Raw genomic sequence first — 26,997 nt, 5'->3', positions numbered from 1 at the left:
AACAGTACTCATTTTTATTGTAACCCTGGACAAATACAGCTGATTCAACTTGTCAACTAATCAACAAGCCCTAAATTAGTTGAACGAGGTACATTTGTCCCGGGCAACAACAGAAATGTGTTCTGTTGAGGGTACTGGAGGACCGGAGTTGGGAAACACTGCTGTAATACATATAGCTACGTTTCCAGGCTTGTTGTTGTTCACAGCAGGTAGATATTTGTTACTAAATAGATGGTAAACTGTGATTCTATGTCATAGTGAGCGATTGTTGTAATACTAGTGGTAGTGAAATTAGTTGCCTTTGCTGCTTTTGAAAAAGTATAATTCTCCTATTGTGTTTTTGTGACATGGATCTTTGAAATGGATAGAGAACAGTGACAATCTTCATCTTGTACACGGTTGTTGTGAGTTACATACGGAGTGCTTCAAGGCTCTCTCATATCCAACTCATAAGATCTGATCCAACAAGTATTCATGAGTATGCATAATGCTTCAACCTGACGATGTTACCTGTCAAGGTGATTCACTGATACTGTATATCCTATAGAAACATCTACCAGCAAGCCATCTCTCCTCTTCCACTGGTGAAATGTGTAGCAGCTACAATGGGCAGCAGGACTACTGCCAAGAATTACATAAAACCTGAGCAAAATATGACATTTTATTCTATTTTATTCCAAAAACAACAACCTCTGCATTTAAAATAAGAACCAATTGTTTATAACAATGTAACTTATCATTGACAATACAGGGTATTATGTATTATCAATCCATTTGATGTACAAAAACAAAATGAAACTCAAAAGGTATGGGCCCTCACTCCTCAAACAGGACATCCTGGACAATGCTTTCATCACAGGCAAAATGAGTTTCCAGACAGACAGTATGGTATACAGTAGGTAATACTGTTCTCACATTGTGAAATATGCATATATTATATATAACCAGAGAAAGTCAGGCAAAAAGTGAAAACGCATGTTGTCGAACATCTTTCAGTGGCCAAAAGACATGGGAGTGAGATTTTCCACTGCAAACACAAAGGAAGCTTATTGGCAAAGAATGATGTGGTCCAATGACAAGGGGACAAGACATCCTTAGCGATGTCCAAAAATGTTGTCAGAGTACTCAAAAAAGAGCAAGCATTCAACAAATGTATTGAAAATAGCAACGCTTTAATAAAGAGGGGTTTTGCAGACTAATGTCTAGCTAGCTAGGTGATGCATGTCATTCACATTCATGTTGTTTCACAAACGTGTGGTCTCATAACTGATTTGAAAGAGCTTCCGAATTGCATTTCGAATGCAACACAGTCGTCTTACGGCTATCTGGTGGGACACACATTTATGAATTCCAATGAATGCTTCTGTAAAGAGGTAAGTAAAATATTGTTTAGCAAACACACGGTAAGTGAAATTTCACACATGATCATGCTTTTTACCGGGCACACAAGTCAATAAAAAGACAACACTAATCATGCATAAAGACTTGTCTCTGAAATCAAATTGGATATCAGCAATGTGACCTTGAGAAAAGCTGCGCTTGATGACTTTGGTGCAAAATGTTCCTGTACGGACTGAGAGGACAGTGTCCACTGCCACAATGAAGACACTCTTGGTAGACAAGTTGTGATACTGTTGAACCCAACCCCCATCCCTCATCAAGATGTAGACAAACATTACAGACGTACAACCCATGACATCTCCAAACACAATAACCCCACCACAGACACAGCTATAACAACCCATGTCTCTCCATGGGCCATCACTTACAGAGAACACATCAAAAACACATGAGGTTATATACAGAGGACAGCAGAACGGTCAGAATTGGTCTATGGGACTGCACAATCTTGCATGAAACCATTTAACTGACACAGAGGACATTGAGACTGAACTACAACGTTTCAAATAACATCTACACAATGTGGGCTGGTCACAGATCAGAATGCAGTAGTCCGACAGGCCAATGATTAGCAGAATGAGAGGCTCTATAGCAATCTAACAGACGACGGACATGTATTGAGACACGTTACAACACTTGACTACTCATTGCTAAATACACGCTACCGGATTGCCTGGATGACTTCAGTGACCTCATTGACCTCGGAGGACCCAGAAGCTGGGAGGCCTCGTGGAGGATCACTACCCTGTTTATCTCACGGGGAAGGCATGGACATAGAGAAACACAATCAATAGAAAACAAAGCTTTCCCCAGCCCCTTCGACTGTACATCCCAGCAATGGTTTTAGTTTTGTGCAGTAGAACGCTAACCCCTCCAGGGTTTGTGCTATATATGCGGTCTGTCATCGTTAGTTCTTTTGGGAGTTTGACAGACATGACCCGTGATCACATTTACAGATCCCTGTACTTCCTCCTCACTTGTCCCCTGCCTTCTGCTAAAGTTCCGGACAGCTAGGCTCTCTCTGGGGCTGGAGTCAGCAACAGTACGTCAGATAGTTGCTGATTTACTAGAGCGAGTGTCAGTTTCACTGTCTCAGGACGCAGTCTCAGAAAGAGCTCCTCAACAACATTCCCCAGTGGTTGGTGAGGAGCTACACTACAATAACTGCCACTCAGAAACACAACGACAGACGCAACAACTCAGTAGGCCTCAACCTGGAGCAATACAGTTAGCTGGAGAAGAAAAACAAAGAACACACTCTCCCAACGTTTACTCACAGACAGGGCAAGACTGGTAGGACCATTACAAGAACAGCACATCTATCTAGAAAACGCAACCAGTTTCAAAGAGCAGAATCTGTTGTAGCAGCTCAAGAAACATGGATCATATAAAACAACCTCAAGCAGAGCGAACAATGGACGGGACAGCAGAGGCAGAATGTGTTATGACGGTTACATATGAAATTATGAGTGGGCCTTCTTCATTGCTTTCATAGGAGTAATACTTTCAGTTTGTGGATGTATGTAGACATGGAGTGCACAGTGGCCAGTCAATGCCATGCAGACCACAGCTTTCACAGGAACCTATGAAAACAATACACAATAGCCTTTGTACATTTAGATGTCTGAGTGCTACCTAGCCCTCAGACAGATACACAGTACATACACACAACATGTGTCTCCAAGCCATTTATCCAAGGTCTTACTACAGCTGGCTATGGAATTTGCAGTTACAGCAAAATGGAATGAATACTGATGGTGGTGTACATTGATTTAAATACACACAAAAAAGGACACACTTATCCATGTTACAATGATGGGAACAGCAACTCTGACATGAGCCTTGGAGAGAAAAGGCGTAACGGTACTGTAGTGGTTTGTATGAGATGCTAAGTGGACAATGCGCATGTAGACATTGATTAAAGTGCGTGCAAACTCTTAGAGAAAGAGATAGACACTGGTGGATGGGGGCTGGCAGTTGTCTGGAATTCACTACAAAGGGCCAAGCTCCAAACTGGAATACAGCAGTCATCATACCATGGGTTCAACAGACAGAACATTACCCATTCAAATGATCAAATCAAATACAAAATGAATGTGAGCTGTGACTTTTCAAAAGACTTGGATGGGACTATCAGTCATGATACACAATGTAACAGAGGTTCTATTCCACAGAGGCCACTGAAAGAGCACGGACACCAACACGTCTCCAGTCTGTCTCCACTCCGATCTTCTGCTCCTCTATCTTGCATTGTATTTGGTTCTGGATTGGTTTGTTTTGTCTCTCTGCTTTGCTGTCATGGTAAAATACTCCCGGTCCTACATGAAGTGCATCTGCATAGGAAAATAAGCCTGTTACGGTTTAATAACAGACAATTCAGTGTAAGAAACAAAACACTACGGTAACACTACAAAAAGGTAATATAGTAACAAGGTCTTACATTATTCCAGAACCTACTGGCAAACCAACAGTAATTGGCATTGACAAATGAAGTATTAAACAGTAACTGATAAATTATAAAAGGAGCAGAGACAGGATTAGAAGTATGATTATGATTAGCCTACTTAGGCCTCTTAACTGATGCCTTGAATCATGATTCACATGCCAGAAGTGGTTAGGGAGAGGACAGTGAGGAGAGGACAGTGAGGAGTGGAGAGAGGAAAGAGGACGGTGGGGAGTGGAGAAAGGACGGCGGGGAGTGGAGAGAGGACGGTTGGGAGTGTAGAGAGGACGGTTGGGAGTGTAGAGAGGACGGTGGGGAGTGTAGAGAGGACGGTGAGGAGTAGAGAGGACGGTGAGGAGTGGAGAGAGGACGGTGGGGAGTGGAGAGAGGACGGTGAGGAGTAGAGAGGACGGTGGGGAGTAGAGAGGATGGTGGGGAGTGGAGAGAGGACAGTGGGGAGTGGAGAGAGGACGGTGAGGAGTAGAGAGGACGGTGAGGAGTGGAGAGAGGACGGTGGGGAGTGGAGAGAGGACGGTGAGGAGTGTAGAGAGGACGGTGAGGAGTAGAGAGAGGACGGTGAGGAGTGGAGAGAGAAGTGGTTAGGGAGAGGACAGTGAGGAGTGGAGAGAGGAGAGAGGACGGTGAGGAGTGGAGAAAGGACGGTGGGGAGTGGAGAGAGGACGGTGGGGAGTGGAGAGAGGACGGTGGGGAGTGGAGAGAGAACGGTGAGGAGTGGAGAGAGGACGGTGGGGAGTGGAGAGAGGACGGTGGGGAGTGTAGAGAGGACGGTGAGGAGTAGAGAGAGGACGGTGAGGAGTGGAGAGAGAAGTGGTTAGGGAGAGGACAGTGAGGAGAGGACAGTGAGGAGTGGAGAGAGGAGAGAGGACGGTGAGGAGTGGAGAAAGGATGGTGGGGAGTGGAGAGAGGACGGTGGGGAGTGGAGAGAGGACGGTGGGGAGTGGAGAGAAGACGGTGGGGAGTGGGGAGAGGACGGTGGGGAGTGGAGAGAGGACGGTGGGGAGTGGAGAGAAGACGGTGGGGAGTGGAGAGAGGACGGTGGGGAGTGGAGAGAGGACGGTGGGGAGTGGAGAGAAGACGGTGGGGAGTGGAGAGAGGACGGTGGGGAGTGGAGAGAGGACGGTGGGGAGTGGAGAGAAGACGGTGGGGAGTGGGGAGAGGACGGTGGGGAGTGGAGAGAGGACGGTGGGGAGTGGAGAGAAGACGGTGGGGAGTGGAGAGAGGACGGTGGGGAGTGGAGAGAGGACGGTGGGGAGTGGAGAGAAGACGGTGGGGAGTGGAGAGAAGACGGTGGGGAGTGGAGAGAGGACGGTGGGGAGTGGAGAGAGGACGGTGGGGAGTGGAGAGAAGACGGTGGGGAGTGGGGAGAGGACGGTGAGGAGTGGAGAGATGACAGTGAAGAGAGGAGAGGACAGTGAAGTGAGGAGAGGACAGTGAAGTGAGGAGAGGACAGTGAGGAGTGAGAGGAAGGTTGGGAGTGGACAGTGAAGAGAGGACGGTGAGGAGAAGACAGTAAAGAGAGGACAGTGAGGAGAGGACAGTGAGAAGTGGACGGTAAAGAGAGGACAGTGAAGAGAGGACAGTGGGCATTACCTGGGCTCCTGGCATGGGGGCGAATGGATTGGTGTGTCGCAGGACAGGCTGGTTGTACATCATAGACTGTGGTGCCATCATAGGGACTCCACCCATCTGTCCCATCTGATGAGGAGGCATCTACGACGGGGGGAGGGAGACGAAATGTCACCTGAGGATCAGTGGTCTTTGTGTGCAGATCCCCCTTATTGTTAGCCCTGGGTACTATACCATGGTGCAGATCATTCCTTATCGTTAGGCATGGGTATTGTACCATGGTGCAGATCCCCCTTATTGTTAGGTCTGGGTACTGTACCATGGTGCAGATCCCCCTTATCGTTAGGCCTGGGTACTATACCATGGTGCAGATCATTCCTTATTGTTAGGCCTGGGTACTGTACCATGGTGCAGATCATTCCTTATCGTTAGGCCTGGGTATTGTACCATGGTGCAGATCCCCCTTATCGTTAGGCCTGGGTACTGTACCATGGTGCAGATCATTCCTTATCGTTAGGCCTGGGTACTGTACCATGGTGCAGATCCTCCTTATCGTTAGGCCTGGGTACTGTACCATGGTGCAGATCCCCCTTATCGTTAGGCCTGGGTACTGTACCATGGTGCAGATCATTCCTTATCGTTAGGCCTGGGTACTGTACCATGGTGCAGATCATTCCTTATTGTTAGGCCTGGGTACTGTACCATGGTGCAGATCATTCCTTATCGTTAGGCCTGGGTACTGTACCATGGTGCAGATCATTCCTTATCGTTAGGCCTGGGTACTGTACCATGGTGCAGATCATTCCTTATCGTTAGGCCTGGGTACTGTACCATGGTGCAGATCATTCCTTATCGTTAGGCCTGGGTACTGTACCATGGTGCAGATCATTCCTTATTGTTAGGCCTGGGTACTGTACCATGGTGCAGATCATTCCTTATCGTTAGGCCTGGGTACTGTACCATGGTGCAGATCATTCCTTATTGTTAGGCCTGGGTACTGTACCATGGTGCAGATCATTCCTTATCGTTAGGCCTGGGTACTGTACCATGGTGCAGATCATTCCTTATCGTTAGGCCTGGGTACTGTACCATGGTGCAGATCATTCCTTATTGTTAGGCCTGGGTACTGTACCATGGTGCAGATCATTCCTTATCGTTAGGCCTGGGTACTATACCATGGTGCAGATCCCCCTTATCGTTAGGCCTGGGTACTGTACCATGGTGCAGATCATTCCTTATCGTTAGGCCTGGGTGCTGTACCATGGTGCAGATCATTCCTTACCATTCCATAAACAGGCAGTTGCTGTGTCGTCATGGGAAAAGCGACTGGTGCTGGAGCCTATGGAGAGAAAGGGTGAAATGGAACAATGCAAGACTAGAAGAACAGACTGAGGAATGCACTACAGGTAACTACAGGTACTCCCTCTACAGATATTCATGTACTTACATAGCCAGTATAGATCATTCCATTCTGCAGCATGAGGGTAAGGAGAGGAGCAATAGCAGGACATGTAGATGGGAATGGATGGTGGATTATTGAGTGGAAAATGTAAAGAGAAGATGGATGAAAAAATGAAATGAAAAGAGAAGATGGATGAAAAAATGAAATGAAAAGAAAAGATGGATGAAAAAATGAAATGAAAAGAGGAGAGAGATAATTAGAGTGCAAACTTATTCAAATACAGCACCATCAAAAAACAGAAGTTGCAACTCTGTCAACTCTGTTGCAACTCTGTCAACTTGCAGACTTGTTTACGTGCTGCTGTGCGTTTTGTTGCCAACCTTACTTTGCTACCTGAAAACTTTACAGTTTTTACTTTTTAATTACCGTTTATATTTTTAGTTTTTCCCTCACTCAACTTTTTTTCAATCAACTTTTTCACTCCGGACGTTTTATCTGGACATGGATCGTTAGGACTTCCAACAGCCGAAACTGAGTAGTAACATTAACATGATGCCTTCTAATTGCAGTCACTGTACTCATAATATACAGGAGAACGATCACCTTATGGCGAGGATAGCTGTACTGCAAGCCCAGCTTTAGACGCAATCGTTAGGCAAGGGTCATTTCAGTGTAGGAAAGGATGAAACAGCGTCTGTGCCACCAGTAAGTACAGATAGTAGTATAAATCCCCTCGCACAGTCCCCGCAGCCAGACAACTTTCTCATGGCTTCTGGAGGGAAATGCTGTAGGAATGCTCAACCGGTGTCGCTCATTCAGCTGACAGAAACTTTCAACCGGTTCTCCCCATTAAGCAGCAAGTCGGAGTCTGAGGCCGAGCCTTCTCTGGTCTCTACTCCTCCCGTTACGGGGTCTGAGACGCCGAAGGCTTCCACCATTAGCTCTGACAAATTGAAAACCCTAGTCATTGGCGACTCCATTACCCGCAGTATTAGACGAATCATCCAGCGATCATACACTGTTTACCAGGGGGCAGGGCTACCAACGTTAAGGCTAATCTGAAGATGGTGCTGGCTAAAGCTAAAACTGGCGAGTGTAGAGAGTATAGGGATATTGTTATCCACGTCGGCATCGAGTAACTGTCTCTGGCCCCCTCCCAGTTAGGGGGAGTGATGAGCTCTATAGCAGAGTCTCTGGCCCCCTCCCAGTTAGGGGGAGTGATGAGCTCTACAGCAGAGTCTCACAACTCAATCACTTGTTGAAAACTGTTTTCTGCCTCTCCCAAAAGATAGAATTTGTAGATAATTGGCCCTCTTTCTGGGACTCACCCACAAACAGGACCACGCCTGGCCTGTTGAGGAGTGACGGACTCCATCCTAGCTGGAGGGGTGCTCTCATCTTATCTACAAACATAGACAGGGCTCTAACTCCCCTAGGTCCACAATGAAATAGGGTGCAGGCCAGGCAGCAGGCTGTTAGCCACTAGCACAGTCAGTGTAGTCAGCTCAGCTATCCCCATTGAGACCGTGTCTGTGTCTCAACCTAGGTTGGGCAAAACTAAACATGGCGGTGTTCGCCTTAGCAATCTCACTAGAATAAAGACCTCCTCCATTCCTGCCATTATTGAAAGAGATCGTGATACCTCACATCTCAAAATAGGGCTACTTAATGTTAGATCCCTCACTTCAAAGGCAGTTATAGTCAATGAACTAATCACTGATCATAATCGCTATGTGATTGGCCTGACTTAAACATGGCTTAAGCCTGATGAATGTAATGTGTTAAATGAGGCCTCACCTCCTGGTTACACTAGTGACCATATCCCCGTGCATCCCGTAAAGGCGGAGGTGTTGCCCTGGACTATCGGACTACCATTTTATTACGTTTGCAATCGCAAGAAATAATCTGCTCAGACCCCAACCAAGGAGCATCAAAAGTCGTGCTGTAAATTCTCAGACAACCCAAAGATTCCTTGATGCCCTTCCAGACTCCCTTTGCCTACCCAAGGACGTCAGAGGACAAAAATCAGTTAACTACCTAACTGAGGAACTAAATTTAACCTTGCGCAATACTCTAGATGCAGTTGCACCCCTAAAAGCTAAAAACATTTGTCACAAGAAACTAGCTCCCTGGTATACAGAAAATACCCGAGCTCTGAAGCAAGCTTCCAGATGATTGGAATGGAAATGGCGCCACACCAAGCTGGAAGTCTTCTGACTAGCTTGGAAAGACAGTACCGTGCAGTATCGAAGAGCCCTCACTGCTGCTCGATCATCCTATTTTTCCAACTTAATTGAGGAAAATAAGAACAATCTGAAATTTCTTTTTGATACTGTCTCAACGCTAACTAAAAAGCAGCATTCCCCAAGTGAGGATGGCTTTCACTTCAGCAGTAATAAATTCATGAACTTCTTTGAGGAAAAGATCATGATCATTAGAAAGCAAATTACGGACTCCTCTTTAAATCTGCGTATTCCTCCAAAGCTCAGTTGTCCTGAGTCTGCACAACTCTGCGAGGACCTAGGATCAAGGGAGACACTCAAGTTTTTTAGTACTATATCTTTTGACACAATGATGAAAATAATCATGGCCTCTAAACCATCAAGCTGCATACTGGACCCTATTCCAACCAAACTACTGAAAGAGCTGCTTCCTGTGCTTGGCCCTCCTATGTTGGACATAATAAACAGCTCTCTATCCACCGGATGTGTACCAAACTCACTAAAAGTGGCAGTAATAAAGCCTCTCTTGAAAAAGCCAAACCTTGACACAGAAAATATAAAAAACTATCGGCCTATATCGAATCTTCCATTCCTCTCTAAAATTTTAGAAAAAGCTGTTGCGCAGCAGCTCACTGCCTTCCTGAAGACAAACAATGTATACGAATGCCTCAGTCTGGCTTTAGACCCCATCATAGCACTGAGACTGCACTTGTGAAGGTGGTAAATTACCTTTTAATGGCGTCAGACCGAGGCTCTGCATCTGTCCTCGTGCTCCTAGACCTTAGTGCTGCTTTTGATACCATCGATCCCCACATTCTTTTGGAGAGATTGGAAACCCAAATTGGTCTACACGGACAAGTTCTGGCCTAGTTTAGATCTTATCTGTCGGAAATATATAAATTTGTCTCTGTGAATGGTTTGTCCTCTGACAAATCAACTGTACATTTCGGTGTTCCTCAAGGTTCCGTTTTAGGACCACTATTGTTTTCACTATATATTTTACCTCTTGGGGATGTCATTCGAAAACATAATGTTAACTTTCACTACTATGTGGATGACACACAGCTGTACATTTCAATGAAACATGGTGAAGCCCCAAAATTGCCCTCGCTACAAGCCTGTGTTTCAGACATAAGGAAGTGGATGGCTGCAAACCTTCTACTTTTAAACTCGGACAAAACAGAGATGCTTGTTCTAGGTCTCAAGAAACAAAGAGATCTTCTGTTGAATCTGACAATTAATCTTGATGGTTCTACAGTCGTCTCAAATAAAACTGTGAAGGACCTCGGCGTTACTCTGGACGCTGATCTCTCTTTTGACGAACATATCAAGACTGTTTCAAGGACAGCATTTTTCCATCTACATAGCATTGCAAAAATCAAAAACTTTCTGTCCAAAAATGATGCAGAAAAATGAATCCATGCTTTTGTTACTTCTAGGTTAGACTACTGCAATGCTCTACTTTCCGGCTACCCGGATAAAGCACTAAATAAACTTCAGTTAGTGCTAAATACGGCTGCTAGAATCCTGACTAGAACCAAAAAATGTGATCATATTACTCCAGTGCTAGCCTCTCTATACTGGCTTCCTGTTAAGGCAAGGGCTGATTTCAAGGTTTTACTGCTAACCTACAAAGCATTACATGGGCTTGCTCCTACCTATCTCTCCGATTTGGTCCTGCCGTACATACCTACACGTACGCTACGGTCACAAGACGCAGGCCTCCTTATTGTTCCTAGAATTTCTAAGCAAACAGCTGGAGGCAGGGCTTTCTCCTATAGAGCTCCATTTTTATGAAATGGTCTTCCTACCCATGTGAGAGACGCAGACTCGGTCTCAACCTTTAAGTCTTTACTGAAGACTCATCTCTTCAGCAGGTCATATGATTGACTGTAGTCTGGCCCAGGAGTGTGAAGGTGAACGGAAAGGCTCTGGAGCAACGAACCTCCCTTGCTGTCTCTGCCTGGCCGGTTCCCCTCTCTCCACTGGGATTCTCTGCCTCTAACCCTATTACAGGGGCTGAGCCACTGGCTTACTGGTGCTCTTCCATGCCGTCCCTAGGAGGGGTGCGTCACTTGAGTGGGTTGAGTCAATGACGTGGTCTTCCTGTCTGGGTTGGCGCCCCCCCCCCAGGGTTGTGCCGTGGCGGAGATCTTTGTGGGCTATACTCGGCCTTGTCTCAGGATGGTAAGGTGATGGTTGAAGATATCCCTCTAGTGGTGTGGGGGCTGTGCTTTGACAAAGTGGGTGGGGTTATATCCTGCCTGTTTGGCCCTGTCCGGGGGTATCATCGGATGGGGCCACAGTGTCTCCTGACCCCTCCTGTCTCAGCCTCCAGTATTTATGCTGCAGTAGTTTATGTGTCAGGGGGCTAGGGTCAGTCTGTTATATCTGGACTATTTCTTCTGTCTTATCCGGGGTCCTGTGTGAATTTAAGTATGCTCTCTCTAATTCTCTATTTCTTTCTTTCTTTCCCTCTCTCTCTCTCTCTCTCTCGGGAGGACCTGAGCCCTAGGACCATGCCTCAGGACTACCTGGCATGATGACTCCTTGCTGTCCCCAGTCCACCTGGCCGTGCTGCTGCTCCAGTTTCAACTGTTCTGCCTGCGCTATGGAACCCTGACCTGTTCACCGGACGTGCTACCTCTCCCAGACCTGCTGTTTTCAACTCTCTTGAGACAGCAGGAGCGGTAGAGATACTCTTAATGATCGGCTATGAAAAGCCAACTGACATTTACTCCTGAGGTGCTGACTTGTTGCACCCTGGACAACTACTGTGATTATTATTATTTGATCATGCTGGTCATTTATGAACATTTGAACATCTTGGCCATGTTCTGTTATAATCTCCACCCGGCACAGCCAGAACAGGACTGGCCACCCCTCATAGCCTGGTTCCTCTCTAGGTTTCTTCCTAGGTTTTGGCCTTTCTAGGGAGTTTTTCCTAGCCACCGTGCTTCTACACCTGCATTGCTTGCTGTTTGGGGTTTTAGGCTGGGTTTCTGTACAGCACTTTGATATATCAGCTGATGTAAGAAGGGCTATATAAATAAATTTGATTTGAAATATGCAGAGGGAAAATGAGAATCGCCAGCGCCCGAGAAGAGCTGCAATAACCACTTCCATTTTGAAAGATGGGATTTGCAGCAGAATCCCAGTGTGTAATGTGTGCTGTTAGATTCTATAAGGAAAGAGTACATCTAATATCAAAGCCACCTTTTGCATTGTGGCTTGTCCTAAACATTATATTTGGTGAGAGTAAGCAGGAGACTCTTGCAACGCCAGGAACCCGTGTTTGATTCCCGCTGGGGCCACCCATACGGAAATGTATGCACATACAGTATGATTAATGTCTCTTTGTATAAAAGCGTCTGCTAAATGGCATATACAGTGGGGAGAACAAGTATTTGATACACTGCCGATTTTGCAGGTTTTCCTACTTACAAAGCATTTAGAGGTCTGTAATTTTTATCATAGGTACACTTCAACTGTGAGAGACGGAATCTAAAACAAAAATCACATTGTATGATTTTTAAGTAATTAATTTGCATTTTATTGCATGACATAAGTATTTGATCACCTACCAACCAGTAAGAATTCCAGCTCTCACAGACCTGTTAGTTTTTCTTTAAGAAGCCCTCCTGTTCTCCACTCATTACCTGTATTAACTGGACCTGTTTGAACTCGTTACCTGTATAAAAGACACCTGTCCACACACTCAATCAAACAGACTCCAACCTCTCCACAATGGCCAAGACCAGAGAGCTGTGTAAGGACATCAGGGATAAAATTGTAGACCTGCACAAGGCTGGGATGGGCTACAGAACAATAGACAAGCAGCTTAGTGAGAAGTCAACAACTGTTGGCGCAATTATTCGAAAATGGAAGAAGTTCAAGATGACGGTCAATCACCCTCGGTCTGGGGCTCCATGCAAGATCTCACCTCGTGGGGCATCAATGATCATGAGGAAGGTGAGGGATCATCCCAGAACTACACGGCAGGACCTGGTCAATGACCTGAAGAGAGCTGGGACCACAGTCTCAAAGAAAACCATTAGTAACACACTACGCCGTCATGGATTAAAATCCTGCAGCGCACGCAAGGTCCCCCTGCTCAAGCCAGCGCATGTCCAGGCCCGTCTGAAGTTTGCCAATGACCATCTGGATGATCCAGAGGAGGAATGGGAGAAGGTCATGTGGTCTGACGGGACAAAAATAGAGCTTTTTGGTCTAAACTCCACTCGCCGTGTTTGGAGGAAGAAGAAGGATGAGTACAACCCCAAGAACACCATCCCAACCGTGAAGCATGGAGGTGGAAACATCATTCTTTGGGGATGCTTTTCTGCAAAGGGGACAGGACGACTGCACCGTATTGAGGGGAGGATGGATGGGGCCATGTATGGCGAGATCTTGGCCAACAACCTCCTTCCCTCAGTAAGAGCATTGAAGATGGGTCGTGGCTGGGTCTTCCAGCATGACAACGAGCCGAAACACACAGCCAGGGCAACTAAGGAGTGGCTCCGTAAGAAGCATCTCAAGGTCCTGGAGTGGCCTAGCCAGTCTCCAGACCTGAACCCAATAGAAAATCTTTGGAGGGAGCTGAAAGTCCGTATTGCCCAGCGACAGCCCTGAAACCTGAAGGATCTGGAGAAGGTCTGTATGGAGGAGTGGGCCAAAATCTCTGCTGCAGTGTGTGCAAACCTGGTCAAGAACTACAGGAAACGTATGATCTCTGTAATTGCAAACAAAGGATTATGTACCAAATATTAAGTTCTGCTCTTCTGATGTATCAAATAATTATGTCATGCAATAAAATGCAAATGAATAACTTAAAAATCATACAATGTGATTTTCTGGATTTTTGTTTTAGATTCCGTCTCTCACAGTTGAAGTGTACCTATGATAAAAATTACAGACCTCTACATGCTTTGTAAGTAGGAAAACCTGCAAAATCGGCAGTGTATCAAATACTTGTTCTCCCCACTGTATTACATACTATCTCTCACCAGCTGTGGTATGGGCATAGCTTGAGGAGCCATGAGTGTGTGGTGGCTCCAGTTGGGGGTGGTGCAGGTGGTTTTAGCCTGCCAGTGAGTCCCCCCTGTGGGCCTCTTCTCTACCAGGTGGGTCCACTGGAGCTCTGGCCTGGGGGGGGGGGGGTATGTATCAGATCAGGATTCAGAAATGCTTGAGGATGAATAACTAAATAGGGATCCAATATTATACTGGATTATACTGGATCCAATATTATACTGGATTATACTGGATCCAATACTGTATTACACTGGATCCAATATTATACTGGATCCAATACTATACTGTATTATACTGGATCCAATACTATACTGGATCCAATACTATACTGTATTATACTGGATCCAATACTATATTATACTGGATCCAATACAATACTGTATTATACTGGATCCAATAGTGTATTATACTGGATCCAATACTGTATTATACTGGATCCAATACTGTATTATACTGGATCCAATACTATACTGGATCCAATACTATACTGTATTATACTGGATCCAATACTGTATTATACTGGATCCAATATTATACTGTATTATACTGGATCCAATACTATACTGTATTATACTGGATCCAATACTGTATTATACTGGATCCAATACTGTATTATACTGGATCCAATACTGTATTATACTGGATCCAATACTGTATTATACTGGATCCAATACTGTATTATACTGGATCCAATACTGTATTATACTGGATCCAATATTATACTGTAGATAGTCTGCTCATCGCTCCTTTTCAAATAGTATTGACACTCACTTTTTGGCTGGTGTTTCTCCGAACTGCAAGTCTGGAAAATGAGTGTGTTACATGTTCAGATGTTATTACAGACCATATGACCATTTAATTACTACTGAAAAATAAAAGAATATGTGAAGCAACAAGTAAAAGAGAGAGAGAGACTCACTACCAACGAGGTTGGCTAAAGAGGAGGAGTCCAGATGACTGGGTATCATCTTCCCCCCAGAGTGCAGCGGTATCCCAGGGCTGTGGGACTGGATGTGGGTGGGCTGAGCTGGCTTCAGAAGATCTCCTGGGAGACCCAAACCTGAGGACAGAGACAACAGTGAGTGTTTACTGTTCATTTTTTTATTGTTTATTTCCCTTTTGTTTATTATCTATTTAACTTGCTTTGGCAATGTAAACATGTTTCCAATGCCAATAAAGCCATTTGAATTGAATTAAGTCAGGTCACACAGAGAGAGGGTCAGAGAGTCAGTTCACAGAGACAGAGACAGAGAGAGAGAGACAGAGAGAGAGAGAGAGTCAGGCTACAAAGAGAAAGAGAGAGAGAGAGAGAGAGAGAGAGAGAGAGAGAGAGAGAGAGAGAGAGAGAGAGAGAGAGAGAGAGAGAGAGAATCAGGCTACAGAGAGACAGAGAGAGAGAGAGAGTTCAGCTACAGGGAGAGAGAGAGCGCGAGAGTCCGGGTACAGAGAGAGAGAGAGAGAGAGAGAGAGAGAGAGAGAGAGAGAGAGAGAGAGAGAGAGAGAGAGAGTCAGGCTACATACAGGGAGAGAGACAGAGAGAGAGAGAGAGAGAGAGTCAGGCTACATACAGTGAGAGAGACAGTGAGAGAGAGAGAAAGAGAGTCAGGCTACATACAGGGAGAGAGACAGAGAGAGAGAGAGAGTCAGGCTACAGGGAGAGAGACAAAGAGAGAGAGAGAGAGAGAGAGAGAGAGAGAGAGAGAGAGAGAGAGAGAGAGAGAGAGAGAGAGTCAGGCTACATACAGGGAGAGAGACAGAGAGAGAAAGAGAGAGTCAGGCTACAGGGAGAGAGACAGAGAGAGAGAGTCAGGCTACAGGTTACAGGGAGAGAGAGAGAGTCAGGCTGCAGGCTACAGGTTAATAGCCCTAGCCTCAGGCATATTGTAAGGCTATTTCAGTCCTGTCATATTGTAAGGCTATTTCAGTCCTGTCATATTGTAGGGCTATTTCAGTCCTGTCATATTGTAAGGCTATTTCAGTCCTGTCATATTGTAAGGCTATTTCAGTCCTGTCATATTGTAAGGCTATTTCAGACCTGTCATATTGTAAGGCTATTTCAGTCCTGTCATATTGTAAGGCTATTTCAGTCCTGTCATATTGTAAAGCTATTTCAGAGAGAGAGGGACCCAGCAGGGATAGTTATCATAGAGAGAGAGAGGGACCCAGCAGGGATAGTTATCATAGAGAGAGAGAGGGACCAAGCAGGGATAGTTATCATAGAGAGAGAGAGGGACCCAGCAGGGATAGTTATCATAGAGAGAGAGAGGGACCCAGCAGGGATAGTTATCATAGAGAGAGAGAGGGACCCACCAGGGATAGTTATCATAGAGAGAGAGACCCAGCAGGGATAGTTATCATAGAGAGAGAGACCCAGCAGGGATAGTTATCATAGAGAGAGAGGGACCCAGCAGGGATAGTTATCAGAGAGAGAGAGAGACCCAGCAGGGATAGTTATCATAGAGAGAGAGGGACCAGCAGGGATAGTTATCATAGAGAGAGAGAGGGACCCAGCAGGGATAGTTATCATAGAGAGAGAGGGGGACCCAGCAGGGATAGTTATCATAGAGAGAGAGACCCAGCAGGGATAGTTATCATAGAGAGAGAGGGACCAGCATGGATAATTATCATAGAGAGTGAGAGGGACCGAGCAGGGATAGTTATCATAGAGAGAGAGGGACCCAGCAGGGATAGTTATCATAGAGAGAGAGGGACCAGCATGGATAATTATCATAGAGAGTGAGAGAGACCCAACAGGGATAGTTATCATAGAGAGAGAGAGGGACCCAGCAGAGATAGTTATCATAGAGAGAGAGGGACCCAGCAGGGATAGTTATCATAGAGAGAGAGGGACCCAGCAGGGATAGTTATCATAGAGAGAGAGGGACCCAGCAGGGATAGTTATCATAGAGAGAGAGAGGGACCCAGCAGGGATAGTTATCATAGAGAGAGAGGGACCCAGCAGAGATAGTTATCATAGAGAGAGAGGGACCCAGCAGGGATAGTTATCATAGAGAGAGAGGGACCCAGCAGGGATAGTTATCATAGAGAAAGAGGGACCAGCAGGGATAGTTATCATAGAGAGAGAGGGACCCAGCAGGGATAGTTATCATAGAGAGAGAGGGACCCAGCAGGGATAGTTATCATAGAGAGAGAGGGACCCAGCAGGGATAGTTATCATAGAGAGAGAGGGACCCAGCAGGGATAGTTATCATAGAGAGAGAGGGACCCAGCAGGGATAGTTATCATAGAGAGAGAGGGACCCAGCAGGGCTAGTTATCATAGAGAGAGAGAGGGACCCAGCAGGGATAGTTATCATAGAGAAAGAGACCCAGCAGGGATAGTTATCATAGAGAGAGAGACCCAGCAGGGATAGTTATCATAGAGAGAGAGACCCAGCAGGGATAGTTATCATAGAGAGAGAGAGGGACCCAGCAGGGATAGTTATCATAGAGAGAGAGGGACCCAGCAGGGATAGTTATCATAGAGAGAGAGAGGGACCCAGCAGGGATAGTTATCAGAGAGAGAGAGAGACCCAGCAGGGATAGTTATCAGAGAGAGAGAGAGGGACCCAGCAGGGATAGTTATCATAGAGAGAGAGGGACCCAGCAGGGATAGTTATCATAGAGAGAAAGAGGGACCCAGCAGGGATAGTTATCATAGAGAGAGAGAGGGACCCAGCAGGGATAGTTATCATAGAGAGAGAGGGACCCAGCAGGGATAGTTATCATAGAGAGAGAGAGACCCAGCAGGGATAGTTATCATAGAGATAGAGGGACCCAGCAGGGAAAGTTATCATAGAGAGAGAGAGGGACCCAGCAGGGATAGTTATCATAGAGAGAGAGACCCAGCAGGGATAGTTATCATAGAGAGAGAGACCCAGCAGGGATAGTTATCATAGAGAGAGAGACCCAGCAGGGATAGTTATCATAGAGAGAGAGACCCAGCAGGGATAGTTATCATAGAGAGAGAGAGGGACCCAGCAGGGATAGTTATCATAGAGAGAGAGACCCAGCAGGGATAGTTATCATAGAGAGAGAGAGGGACCCAGCAGGGATAGTTATCAGAGAGAGAGAGAGACCCAGCAGGGATAGTTCTCAAAGAGAGAGAGGGACCAGCAGGGATAGTTATCATAGAGAGAGAGAGGGACCCAGCAGGGATAGTTATCATAGAGAGAGAGACCCAGCAGGGATAGTTATCATAGAGAGAGAGACCCAGCAGGGATAGTTATCATAGAGAGAGAGGGACCAGCATGGGTAATTATCATAGAGAGTGAGAGGGACCGAGCAGGGATAGTTATCATAGAGAGAGAGGGACCCAGCAGGGATAGTTATCATAGAGATAGAGGGACCCAGCAGGGATAGTTATCATAGAGAGAGAGGGACCCAGCAGGGATAATTATCATAGAGAGTGAGAGAGAACGAACAGGGATAGTTATCATAGAGAGAGAGGGACCCAGCAGGGATAATTATCATAGAGAGTGAGAGAGACCCAGCTGGGATAGTTATCATAGAGAGAGAGAGGGACCCAGCAGAGATAGTTATCATAGAGAGAGAGAGGGACCCAGCAGGGATAGTTATCATAGAGAGAGAGGGACCCAGCAGGGATAGTTATCATAGAGAGAGAGAGGGACCCAGCAGGGATAGTTATCATAGAGAGTGAGAGAGACCCAACAGGGATAGTTATCATAGAGAGAGAGAGGGACCCAGCAGAGATAGTTATCATAGAGAGAGAGGGACCCAGCAGGGATAGTTATCATAGAGAGAGAGAGGGACCCAGCAGGGATAGTTATCATAGAGAGAGAGAGGGACCCAGCAGGGATAGTTATCATAGAGAGAGAGGGGGACCCAGCAGGGATAGTTATCATAGAGAGAGAGACCCAGCAGGGATAGTTATCATAGAGAGAGAGGGACCAGCATGGATAATTATCATAGAGAGTGAGAGGGACCGAGCAGGGATAGTTATCATAGAGAGAGAGGGACCCAGCAGGGATAGTTATCATAGAGAGAGAGGGACCAGCATGGATAATTATCATAGAGAGTGAGAGAGACCCAACAGGGATAGTTATCATAGAGAGAGAGAGGGACCCAGCAGAGATAGTTATCATAGAGAGAGAGGGACCCAGCAGGGATAGTTATCATAGAGAGAGAGGGACCCAGCAGGGATAGTTATCATAGAGAGAGAGGGACCCAGCAGGGATAGTTATCATAGAGAGAGAGAGGGACCCAGCAGGGATAGTTATCATAGAGAGAGAGGGACCCAGCAGAGATAGTTATCATAGAGAGAGAGGGACCCAGCAGGGATAGTTATCATAGAGAAAGAGGGACCAGCAGGGATAGTTATCATAGAGAGAGAGGGACCCAGCAGGGATAGTTATCATAGAGAGAGAGGGACCCAGCAGGGATAGTTATCATAGAGAGAGAGGGACCCAGCAGGGATAGTTATCATAGAGAGAGAGGGACCCAGCAGGGATAGTTATCATAGAGAGAGAGGGACCCAGCAGGGATAGTTATCATAGAGAGAGAGGGACCCAGCAGGGCTAGTTATCATAGAGAGAGAGAGGGACCCAGCAGGGATAGTTATCATAGAGAAAGAGACCCAGCAGGGATAGTTATCATAGAGAGAGAGACCCAGCAGGGATAGTTATCATAGAGAGAGAGACCCAGCAGGGATAGTTATCATAGAGAGAGAGAGGGACCCAGCAGGGATAGTTATCATAGAGAGAGAGGGACCCAGCAGGGATAGTTATCATAGAGAGAGAGAGGGACCCAGCAGGGATAGTTATCAGAGAGAGAGAGAGAGACCCAGCAGGGATAGTTATCAGAGAGAGAGAGAGGGACCCAGCAGGGATAGTTATCATAGAGAGACAGGGACCCAGCAGGGATAGTTATCATAGAGAGAGAGAGGGACCCAGCAGAGATAGTTATCATAGAGAGAGAGGGACCCAGCAGGGATAGTTATCATAGAGAGAGAGGGACCCAGCAGGGATAGTTATCATAGAGAGAGAGAGACCCAGCAGGGATAGTTATCATAGAGATAGAGGGACCCAGCAGGGAAAGTTATCATAGAGAGAGAGAGGGACCCAGCAGGGATAGTTATCATAGAGAGAGAGACCCAGCAGGGATAGTTATCATAGAGAGAGAGACCCAGCAGGGATAGTTATCATAGAGAGAGAGACCCAGCAGGGATAGTTATCATAGAGAGAGAGAGGGACCCAGCAGGGATAGTTATCATAGAGAGAGAGACCCAGCAGGGATAGTTATCATAGAGAGAGAGAGGGACCCAGCAGGGATAGTTATCAGAGAGAGAGAGAGACCCAGCAGGGATAGTTATCAAAGAGAGAGAGGGACCAGCAGGGATAGTTATCATAGAGAGAGAGAGGGACCCAGCAGGGATAGTTATCATAGAGAGAGAGACCCAGCAGGGATAGTTATCATAGAGAGAGAGACCCAGCAGGGATAGTTATCATAGAGAGAGAGGGACCAGCATGGATAATTATCATAGAGAGTGAGAGGGACCGAGCAGGGATAGTTATCATAGAGAGAGAGGGACCCAGCAGGGATAGTTATCATAGAGATAGAGGGACCCAGCAGGGATAGTTATCATAGAGAGAGAGGGACCCAGCAGGGATAATTATCATAGAGAGTGAGAGAGAACGAACAGGGATAGTTATCATAGAGAGAGAGGGACCCAGCAGGGATAATTATCATAGAGAGTGAGAGAGACCCAGCTGGGATAGTTATCATAGAGAGAGAGAGGGACCCAGCAGAGATAGTTATCATAGAGAGAGAGAGGGACCCAGCAGGGATAGTTATCATAGAGAGAGAGGGACCCAGCAGGGATAGTTATCATAGAGAGAGAGAGGGACCCAGCAGGGATAGTTATCATAGAGAGTGAGAGAGACCCAACAGGGATAGTTATCATAGAGAGAGAGAGGGACCCAGCAGAGATAGTTATCATAGAGAGAGAGGGACCCAGCAGGGATAGTTATCATAGAGAGAGAGGGACCCAGCAGGGATAGTTATCATAGAGAGAGAGAGGGACCCAGCAGGGATAGTTATCATAGAGAGAGAGGGACCCAGCAGGGATAGTTATCATAGAGAGAGAGAGGGACCCATCGGGGATAGTTATCATAGAGAGAGAGAGGGACCCAGCAGAGATAGTTATCATAGAGAGAGAGGGACCCAGCAGGGATAGTTATCATAGAGAAAGAGGGACCAGCAGGGATAGTTATCATAGAGAGAGAGGGACCCAGCAGGGATAGTTATCATAGAGAGAGAGGGACCCAGCAGGGATAGTTATCATAGAGAGAGAGGGACCCAGCAGGGATAGTTATCATAGAGAGAGAGGGGGACCCAGCAGGGATAGTTATCATAGAGAGAGAGGGACCCAGCAGGGATAGTTATCATAGAGAGAGAGGGACCCAGCAGGGATAGTTATCATAGAGAGAGAGGGACCCAGCAGGGATAGTTATCATAGAGAGAGAGAGGGACCCAGCAGGGATAGTTATCATAGAGAGAGAGACCCAGCAGGGATAGTTATCATAGAGAGAGAGCCCCGGCAGGGATAGTTATCATAGAGAGAGAGAGGGACCCAGCAGGGATAGTTATCATAGAGAGAGAGAGGGACCCAGCAGGGATAGTTATCATAGAGAGAGAGAGGGACCCAGCAGGGATAGTTATCATAGAGATAGAGGGACCCAGCAGGGATAGTTATCATAGAGAGAGAGAGGGACCCAGCAGGGATAGTTATCATAGAGAGAGAGAGGGACCCAGCAGGGATAGTTATCATAGAGAGAGAGGGACCCAGCAGAGATAGTTATCATAGAGAGAGAGAGGGACCCAGCAGGGATAGTTATCATAGAGAGAGAGAGGGACCCAGCAGGGATAGTTATCATAGAGAGAGAGGGACCAGCAGGGATAGTTATCATAGAGAGAGAGGGACCCAGCAGAGATAGTTATCATAGAGAGAGAGGGACCCAGCAGAGATAGTTATCATAGAGAGAGAGAGGGACCCAGCAGGGATAGTTATCATAGAGAGAGAGAGGGACCCAGCAGGGATAGTTATCATAGAGAGAGAGGGACCCAGCAGGGATAGTTATCATAGAGAGAGAGAGGGACCCAGCAGGGATAGTTATCATAGAGAGAGAGGGGGACCCAGCAGGGATAGTTATCATAGAGAGAGAGAGGGACCCAGCAGAGATAGTTATCATAGAGAGAGAGAGGGACCCAGCAGGGATAGTTATCATAGAGAGAGAGAGGGACCCAGCAGGGATAGTTATCATAGAGAGAGAGAGGGACCCAGCAGGGATAGTTATCATAGAGAGAGAGAGGGACCCAGCAGGGATAGTTATCATAGAGAGAGAGGGACCCAGCAGGGATAGTTATCATAGAGAGAGAGGGACCCAGCAGGGATAGTTATCATAGAGGGAGAGAGGGACCCACCAGGGATAGTTATCATAGAGAGAGAGAGGGACCCAGCAGGGATAGTTATCATAGAGAGAGAGGGACCCAGCAGGGATAGTTATCATAGAGAGAGAGAGGGACCCACCAGGGATAGTTATCATAGAGAGAGAGAGGGACCCAGCAGAGATAGTTATCATAGAGAGCGAGGGACCCAGCAGGGATAGTTATCATAGAGAGAGAGAGGGACCCAGCAGGGATAGTTATCATAGAGAGAGAGAGGGACCCAGCAGGTATAGTTATCATAGAGAGAGAGAGGGACCCAGCAGGGATAGTTATCATAGAGAGAGAGGGACCCAGCAGGGATAGTTATCATAGAGAGAGAGAGGGACCCAGCAGGGATAGTTATCATAGAGAGAGAGAGGGACCCAGCAGGGATAGTTATCATAGAGAGAGAGGGACCCAGCAGGGATAGTTATCATAGAGAGAGAGAGGGACCCAGCAGGGATAGTTATCATAGAGAGTGAGAGAGACCCAACAGGGATAGTTATCATAGAGAGAGAGAGGGACCCAGCAGAGATAGTTATCATAGAGAGAGAGGGACCCAGCAGGGATAGTTATCATAGAGAGAGAGGGACCCAGCAGGGATAGTTATCATAGAGAGAGAGAGGGACCCAGCAGGGATAGTTATCATAGAGAGAGAGGGACCCAGCAGGGATAGTTATCATAGAGAGAGAGAGGGACCCATCGGGGATAGTTATCATAGAGAGAGAGAGGGACCCAGCAGAGATAGTTATCATAGAGAGAGAGGGACCCAGCAGGGATAGTTATCATAGAGAAAGAGGGACCAGCAGGGATAGTTATCATAGAGAGAGAGGGACCCAGCAGGGATAGTTATCATAGAGAGAGAGGGACCCAGCAGGGATAGTTATCATAGAGAGAGAGGGACCCAGCAGGGATAGTTATCATAGAGAGAGAGGGACCCAGCAGGGATAGTTATCATAGAGAGAGAGGGACCCAGCAGGGATAGTTATCATAGAGAGAGAGGGACCCAGCAGGGATAGTTATCATAGAGAGAGAGGGACCCAGCAGGGATAGTTATCATAGAGAGAGAGGGACCCAGCAGGGATAGTTATCATAGAGAGAGAGAGGGACCCAGCAGGGATAGTTATCATAGAGAGAGAGACCCAGCAGGGATAGTTATCATAGAGAGAGAGCCCCGGCAGGGATAGTTATCATAGAGAGAGAGAGGGACCCAGCAGGGATAGTTATCATAGAGAGAGAGAGGGACCCAGCAGGGATAGTTATCATAGAGAGAGAGAGGGACCCAGCAGGGATAGTTATCATAGAGATAGAGGGACCCAGCAGGGATAGTTATCATAGAGAGAGAGAGGGACCCAGCAGGGATAGTTATCATAGAGAGAGAGAGGGACCCAGCAGGGATAGTTATCATAGAGAGAGAGGGACCCAGCAGAGATAGTTATCATAGAGAGAGAGAGGGACCCAGCAGGGATAGTTATCATAGAGAGAGAGAGGGACCCAGCAGGGATAGTTATCATAGAGAGAGAGGGACCAGCAGGGATAGTTATCATAGAGAGAGAGGGACCCAGCAGAGATAGTTATCATAGAGAGAGAGGGACCCAGCAGAGATAGTTATCATAGAGAGAGAGAGGGACCCAGCAGGGATAGTTATCATAGAGAGAGAGAGGGACCCAGCAGGGATAGTTATCATAGAGAGAGAGGGACCCAGCAGGGATAGTTATCATAGAGAGAGAGAGGGACCCAGCAGGGATAGTTATCATAGAGAGAGAGGGGGACCCAGCAGGGATAGTTATCATAGAGAGAGAGAGGGACCCAGCAGAGATAGTTATCATAGAGAGAGAGAGGGACCCAGCAGGGATAGTTATCATAGAGAGAGAGAGGGACCCAGCAGGGATAGTTATCATAGAGAGAGAGAGGGACCCAGCAGGGATAGTTATCATAGAGAGAGAGAGGGACCCAGCAGGGATAGTTATCATAGAGAGAGAGGGACCCAGCAGGGATAGTTATCATAGAGAGAGAGGGACCCAGCAGGGATAGTTATCATAGAGGGAGAGAGGGACCCACCAGGGATAGTTATCATAGAGAGAGAGAGGGACCCAGCAGGGATAGTTATCATAGAGAGAGAGGGACCCAGCAGGGATAGTTATCATAGAGAGAGAGAGGGACCCACCAGGGATAGTTATCATAGAGAGAGAGAGGGACCCAGCAGAGATAGTTATCATAGAGAGCGAGGGACCCAGCAGGGATAGTTATCATAGAGAGAGAGAGGGACCCAGCAGGGATAGTTATCATAGAGAGAGAGAGGGACCCAGCAGGTATAGTTATCATAGAGAGAGAGAGGGACCCAGCAGGGATAGTTATCATAGAGAGAGAGGGACCCAGCAGGGATAGTTATCATAGAGAGAGAGAGGGACCCAGCAGGGATAGTTATCATAGAGAGAGAGAGGGACCCAGCAGGGATAGTTATCATAGAGAGAGAGGGACCCAGCAGGGATAGTTATCATAGAGAGAGAGAGGGACCCAGCAGGGATAGTTATCATAGAGAGAGAGAGGGACCCAGCAGGGATAATTATCATAGAGAGAGAGAGGGACCCAGCAGGGATAGTTATCATAGAGAGAGAGAGGGACCCAGCAGGGATAGTTATCATAGAGAGAGAGGGACCCAGCAGGGATAGTTATCATAGAGAGAGAGGGACCCAGCAGGGATAGTTATCATAGAGAGAGAGAGGGACCCAGCAGGGATAGTTATCATAGAGAGAGAGGGACCCAGCAGGGATAGTTATCATAGAGAGAGAGAGGGACCCAGCAGGGATAGTTATCATAGAGAGAGAGAGGGACCCAGCAGGGATAGTTATCATAGAGAGAGAGGGACCCAGCAGGGATAGTTATCATAGAGAGAGAGAGGGACCCAGCAGGGATAGTTATCATAGAGAGAGAGAGGGACCCAGCAGGGATAGTTATCATAGAGAGAGAGAGGGACCCAGCAGGGATAATTATCATAGAGAGAGAGAGGGACCCAGCAGGGATAGTTATCATAGAGCGGAGGAAACTGCATTAGGGACACAACTGGACATTTCACTTCTTCTATCAAAGGTTGGGTTCAATTCCACTTCAACTCAATTAACATCAATTCAGGATTATACAATTCACAAGCTGTTAAAATGAGCTTGACTTGGTTAGCTTGAAATAATGTGTGGAAGACTTCAGGATTATACAGTGTGTGTTTGTACTGTATGGATGTGTAGTCTGTGAGCCTCACCTCCCCAGGCGTTGCTGTTAGACGGTACAGTGTGTGTTTGTACTGTATGGATGTGTAGTCTGTGAGCCTCACCTCCCCAGGCGTTGCTGTTAGACGGTACAGTGTGTGTTTGTACTGTATGGATGTGTAGTCTGTGAGCCTCACCTCCCCAGGCGTTGCTGTTAGACGGTATAGTGTGTGTTGTCTGGATGGTTGGGTTGTAGGCGGGCTGGACGTTGAATAGGTCGCTGGTGAGGTTTGGCACGCTGGGGAGACAGAGGAGAGAGTCAGACAGCAGAGATAAAAAAGATAGCAGAGCAGACCCCTTCGGAGGGGGGGTTCCTATTCACTAATAACCCAACTAATATACTATAAAGTGATTTAGCTAGCTCCCATTTTTAATAAGATAATAGTGTAGTTATACAGAGCAAACAAACTGAATGAAACATACCCATATGTCTTAAACACGACAATTATCAGACAGCTTACTTATTTGTACCGGATAGAACAGATGAGTTGGAGAAGAGTTCTGTGACCCCACTGCTGCTGTTGGCACTGCCCACTGACTGGGCACCGGGAGAGATGGTGGGCATCTGCATGTCAATCACCTTGGCTCCCTCATCCTGTGGGACAGACACACAGGAGTGAATCCACATGAGACAAAAGAAAGTACAACAGGGCTGGGTTTTACATGTGTTTCCTAATTAGTCTATATACGAGTACATTATGTGAAAGAACAATGTATAACAAGTGTTTATAATATGTAAATTATAAGCGTTATAATTTATTCTCATTTATATAAGTATTCATACAGTAATACATTTACATTGTAATGGGCTATTCAAGAAAGTTGTTCTACAGTGGTAGCAGTGACCCTGTCTGACCTGGAGGCTGTTCGGGTCCTCCTTCTGTTCCATGAGGCTGAGGGAGATTCCAGTACTGGACAGTGACGATACAGCACTGGTTAAGGTGCTGGCTCTAGAAAGACCACACAGCGCTTGTCAGGGACCACCACGCACACTAACTGTCACACATAGCACTCTGGGACTAACCACAGGGATCAGAAAAACACTAATAATGTGTCTGACTGTGTGCCTTTATTTTCAAGACATGACATACTAACTAATGGTGGAGCAGTGACTGATAAATATGTTGACGTGCCAGCTTCAGTGACTGATAAATATGTTGACGTGCCAGCTTCAGTGACTGATAAATATGTTGACGTGCCA

The 26,997-nt window shown here is 46.7% G+C and overlaps 1 protein-coding gene across 5 annotated transcripts in view; it reads right to left on the bottom strand.

Moving 5' to 3' along the window:
• Positions 1 to 3,074: 3,074 nt before the first annotated feature.
• Positions 3,075 to 26,997, bottom strand: part of LOC139552686 (phosphatidylinositol-binding clathrin assembly protein-like) — a 31,973-nt gene continuing 8,050 nt past the window's right edge. For 2 of the 5 annotated variants that reach the window (XM_071364664.1, XM_071364667.1), the window contains 10 exons: positions 26,653 to 26,746; positions 26,258 to 26,391; positions 25,934 to 26,034; positions 15,009 to 15,149; positions 14,861 to 14,891; positions 14,062 to 14,200; positions 6,879 to 6,902; positions 6,714 to 6,770; positions 5,456 to 5,575; positions 3,690 to 3,752 (listed from right to left, as the gene is read on the bottom strand). In XM_071364664.1, the coding sequence (XP_071220765.1) occupies positions 3,720 to 3,752; positions 5,456 to 5,575; positions 6,714 to 6,770; positions 6,879 to 6,902; positions 14,062 to 14,200; positions 14,861 to 14,891; positions 15,009 to 15,149; positions 25,934 to 26,034; positions 26,258 to 26,391; positions 26,653 to 26,746 (874 nt within the window). In that variant the 3' untranslated portion in view covers positions 3,690 to 3,719. Of the gene's footprint in view, positions 3,753 to 5,455; positions 5,576 to 6,713; positions 6,771 to 6,878; positions 6,903 to 14,061; positions 14,201 to 14,860; positions 14,892 to 15,008; positions 15,150 to 25,933; positions 26,035 to 26,257; positions 26,392 to 26,652; positions 26,747 to 26,997 lie in introns of all 5 variants that reach the window. The other 3 variants (XM_071364665.1, XM_071364669.1, XM_071364666.1) reach the window with 3 other exon arrangements.

Source organism: Salvelinus alpinus, chromosome 24 (genome assembly GCF_045679555.1).
Source record: "Salvelinus alpinus chromosome 24, SLU_Salpinus.1, whole genome shotgun sequence".
In the NCBI taxonomy this organism is placed as follows: Eukaryota; Metazoa; Chordata; class Actinopteri; order Salmoniformes; family Salmonidae; genus Salvelinus; species Salvelinus alpinus.
The sequence above is the reverse complement of the archived record's forward strand: the minus strand, read 5'-3'. Positions and strand labels throughout refer to the sequence as shown.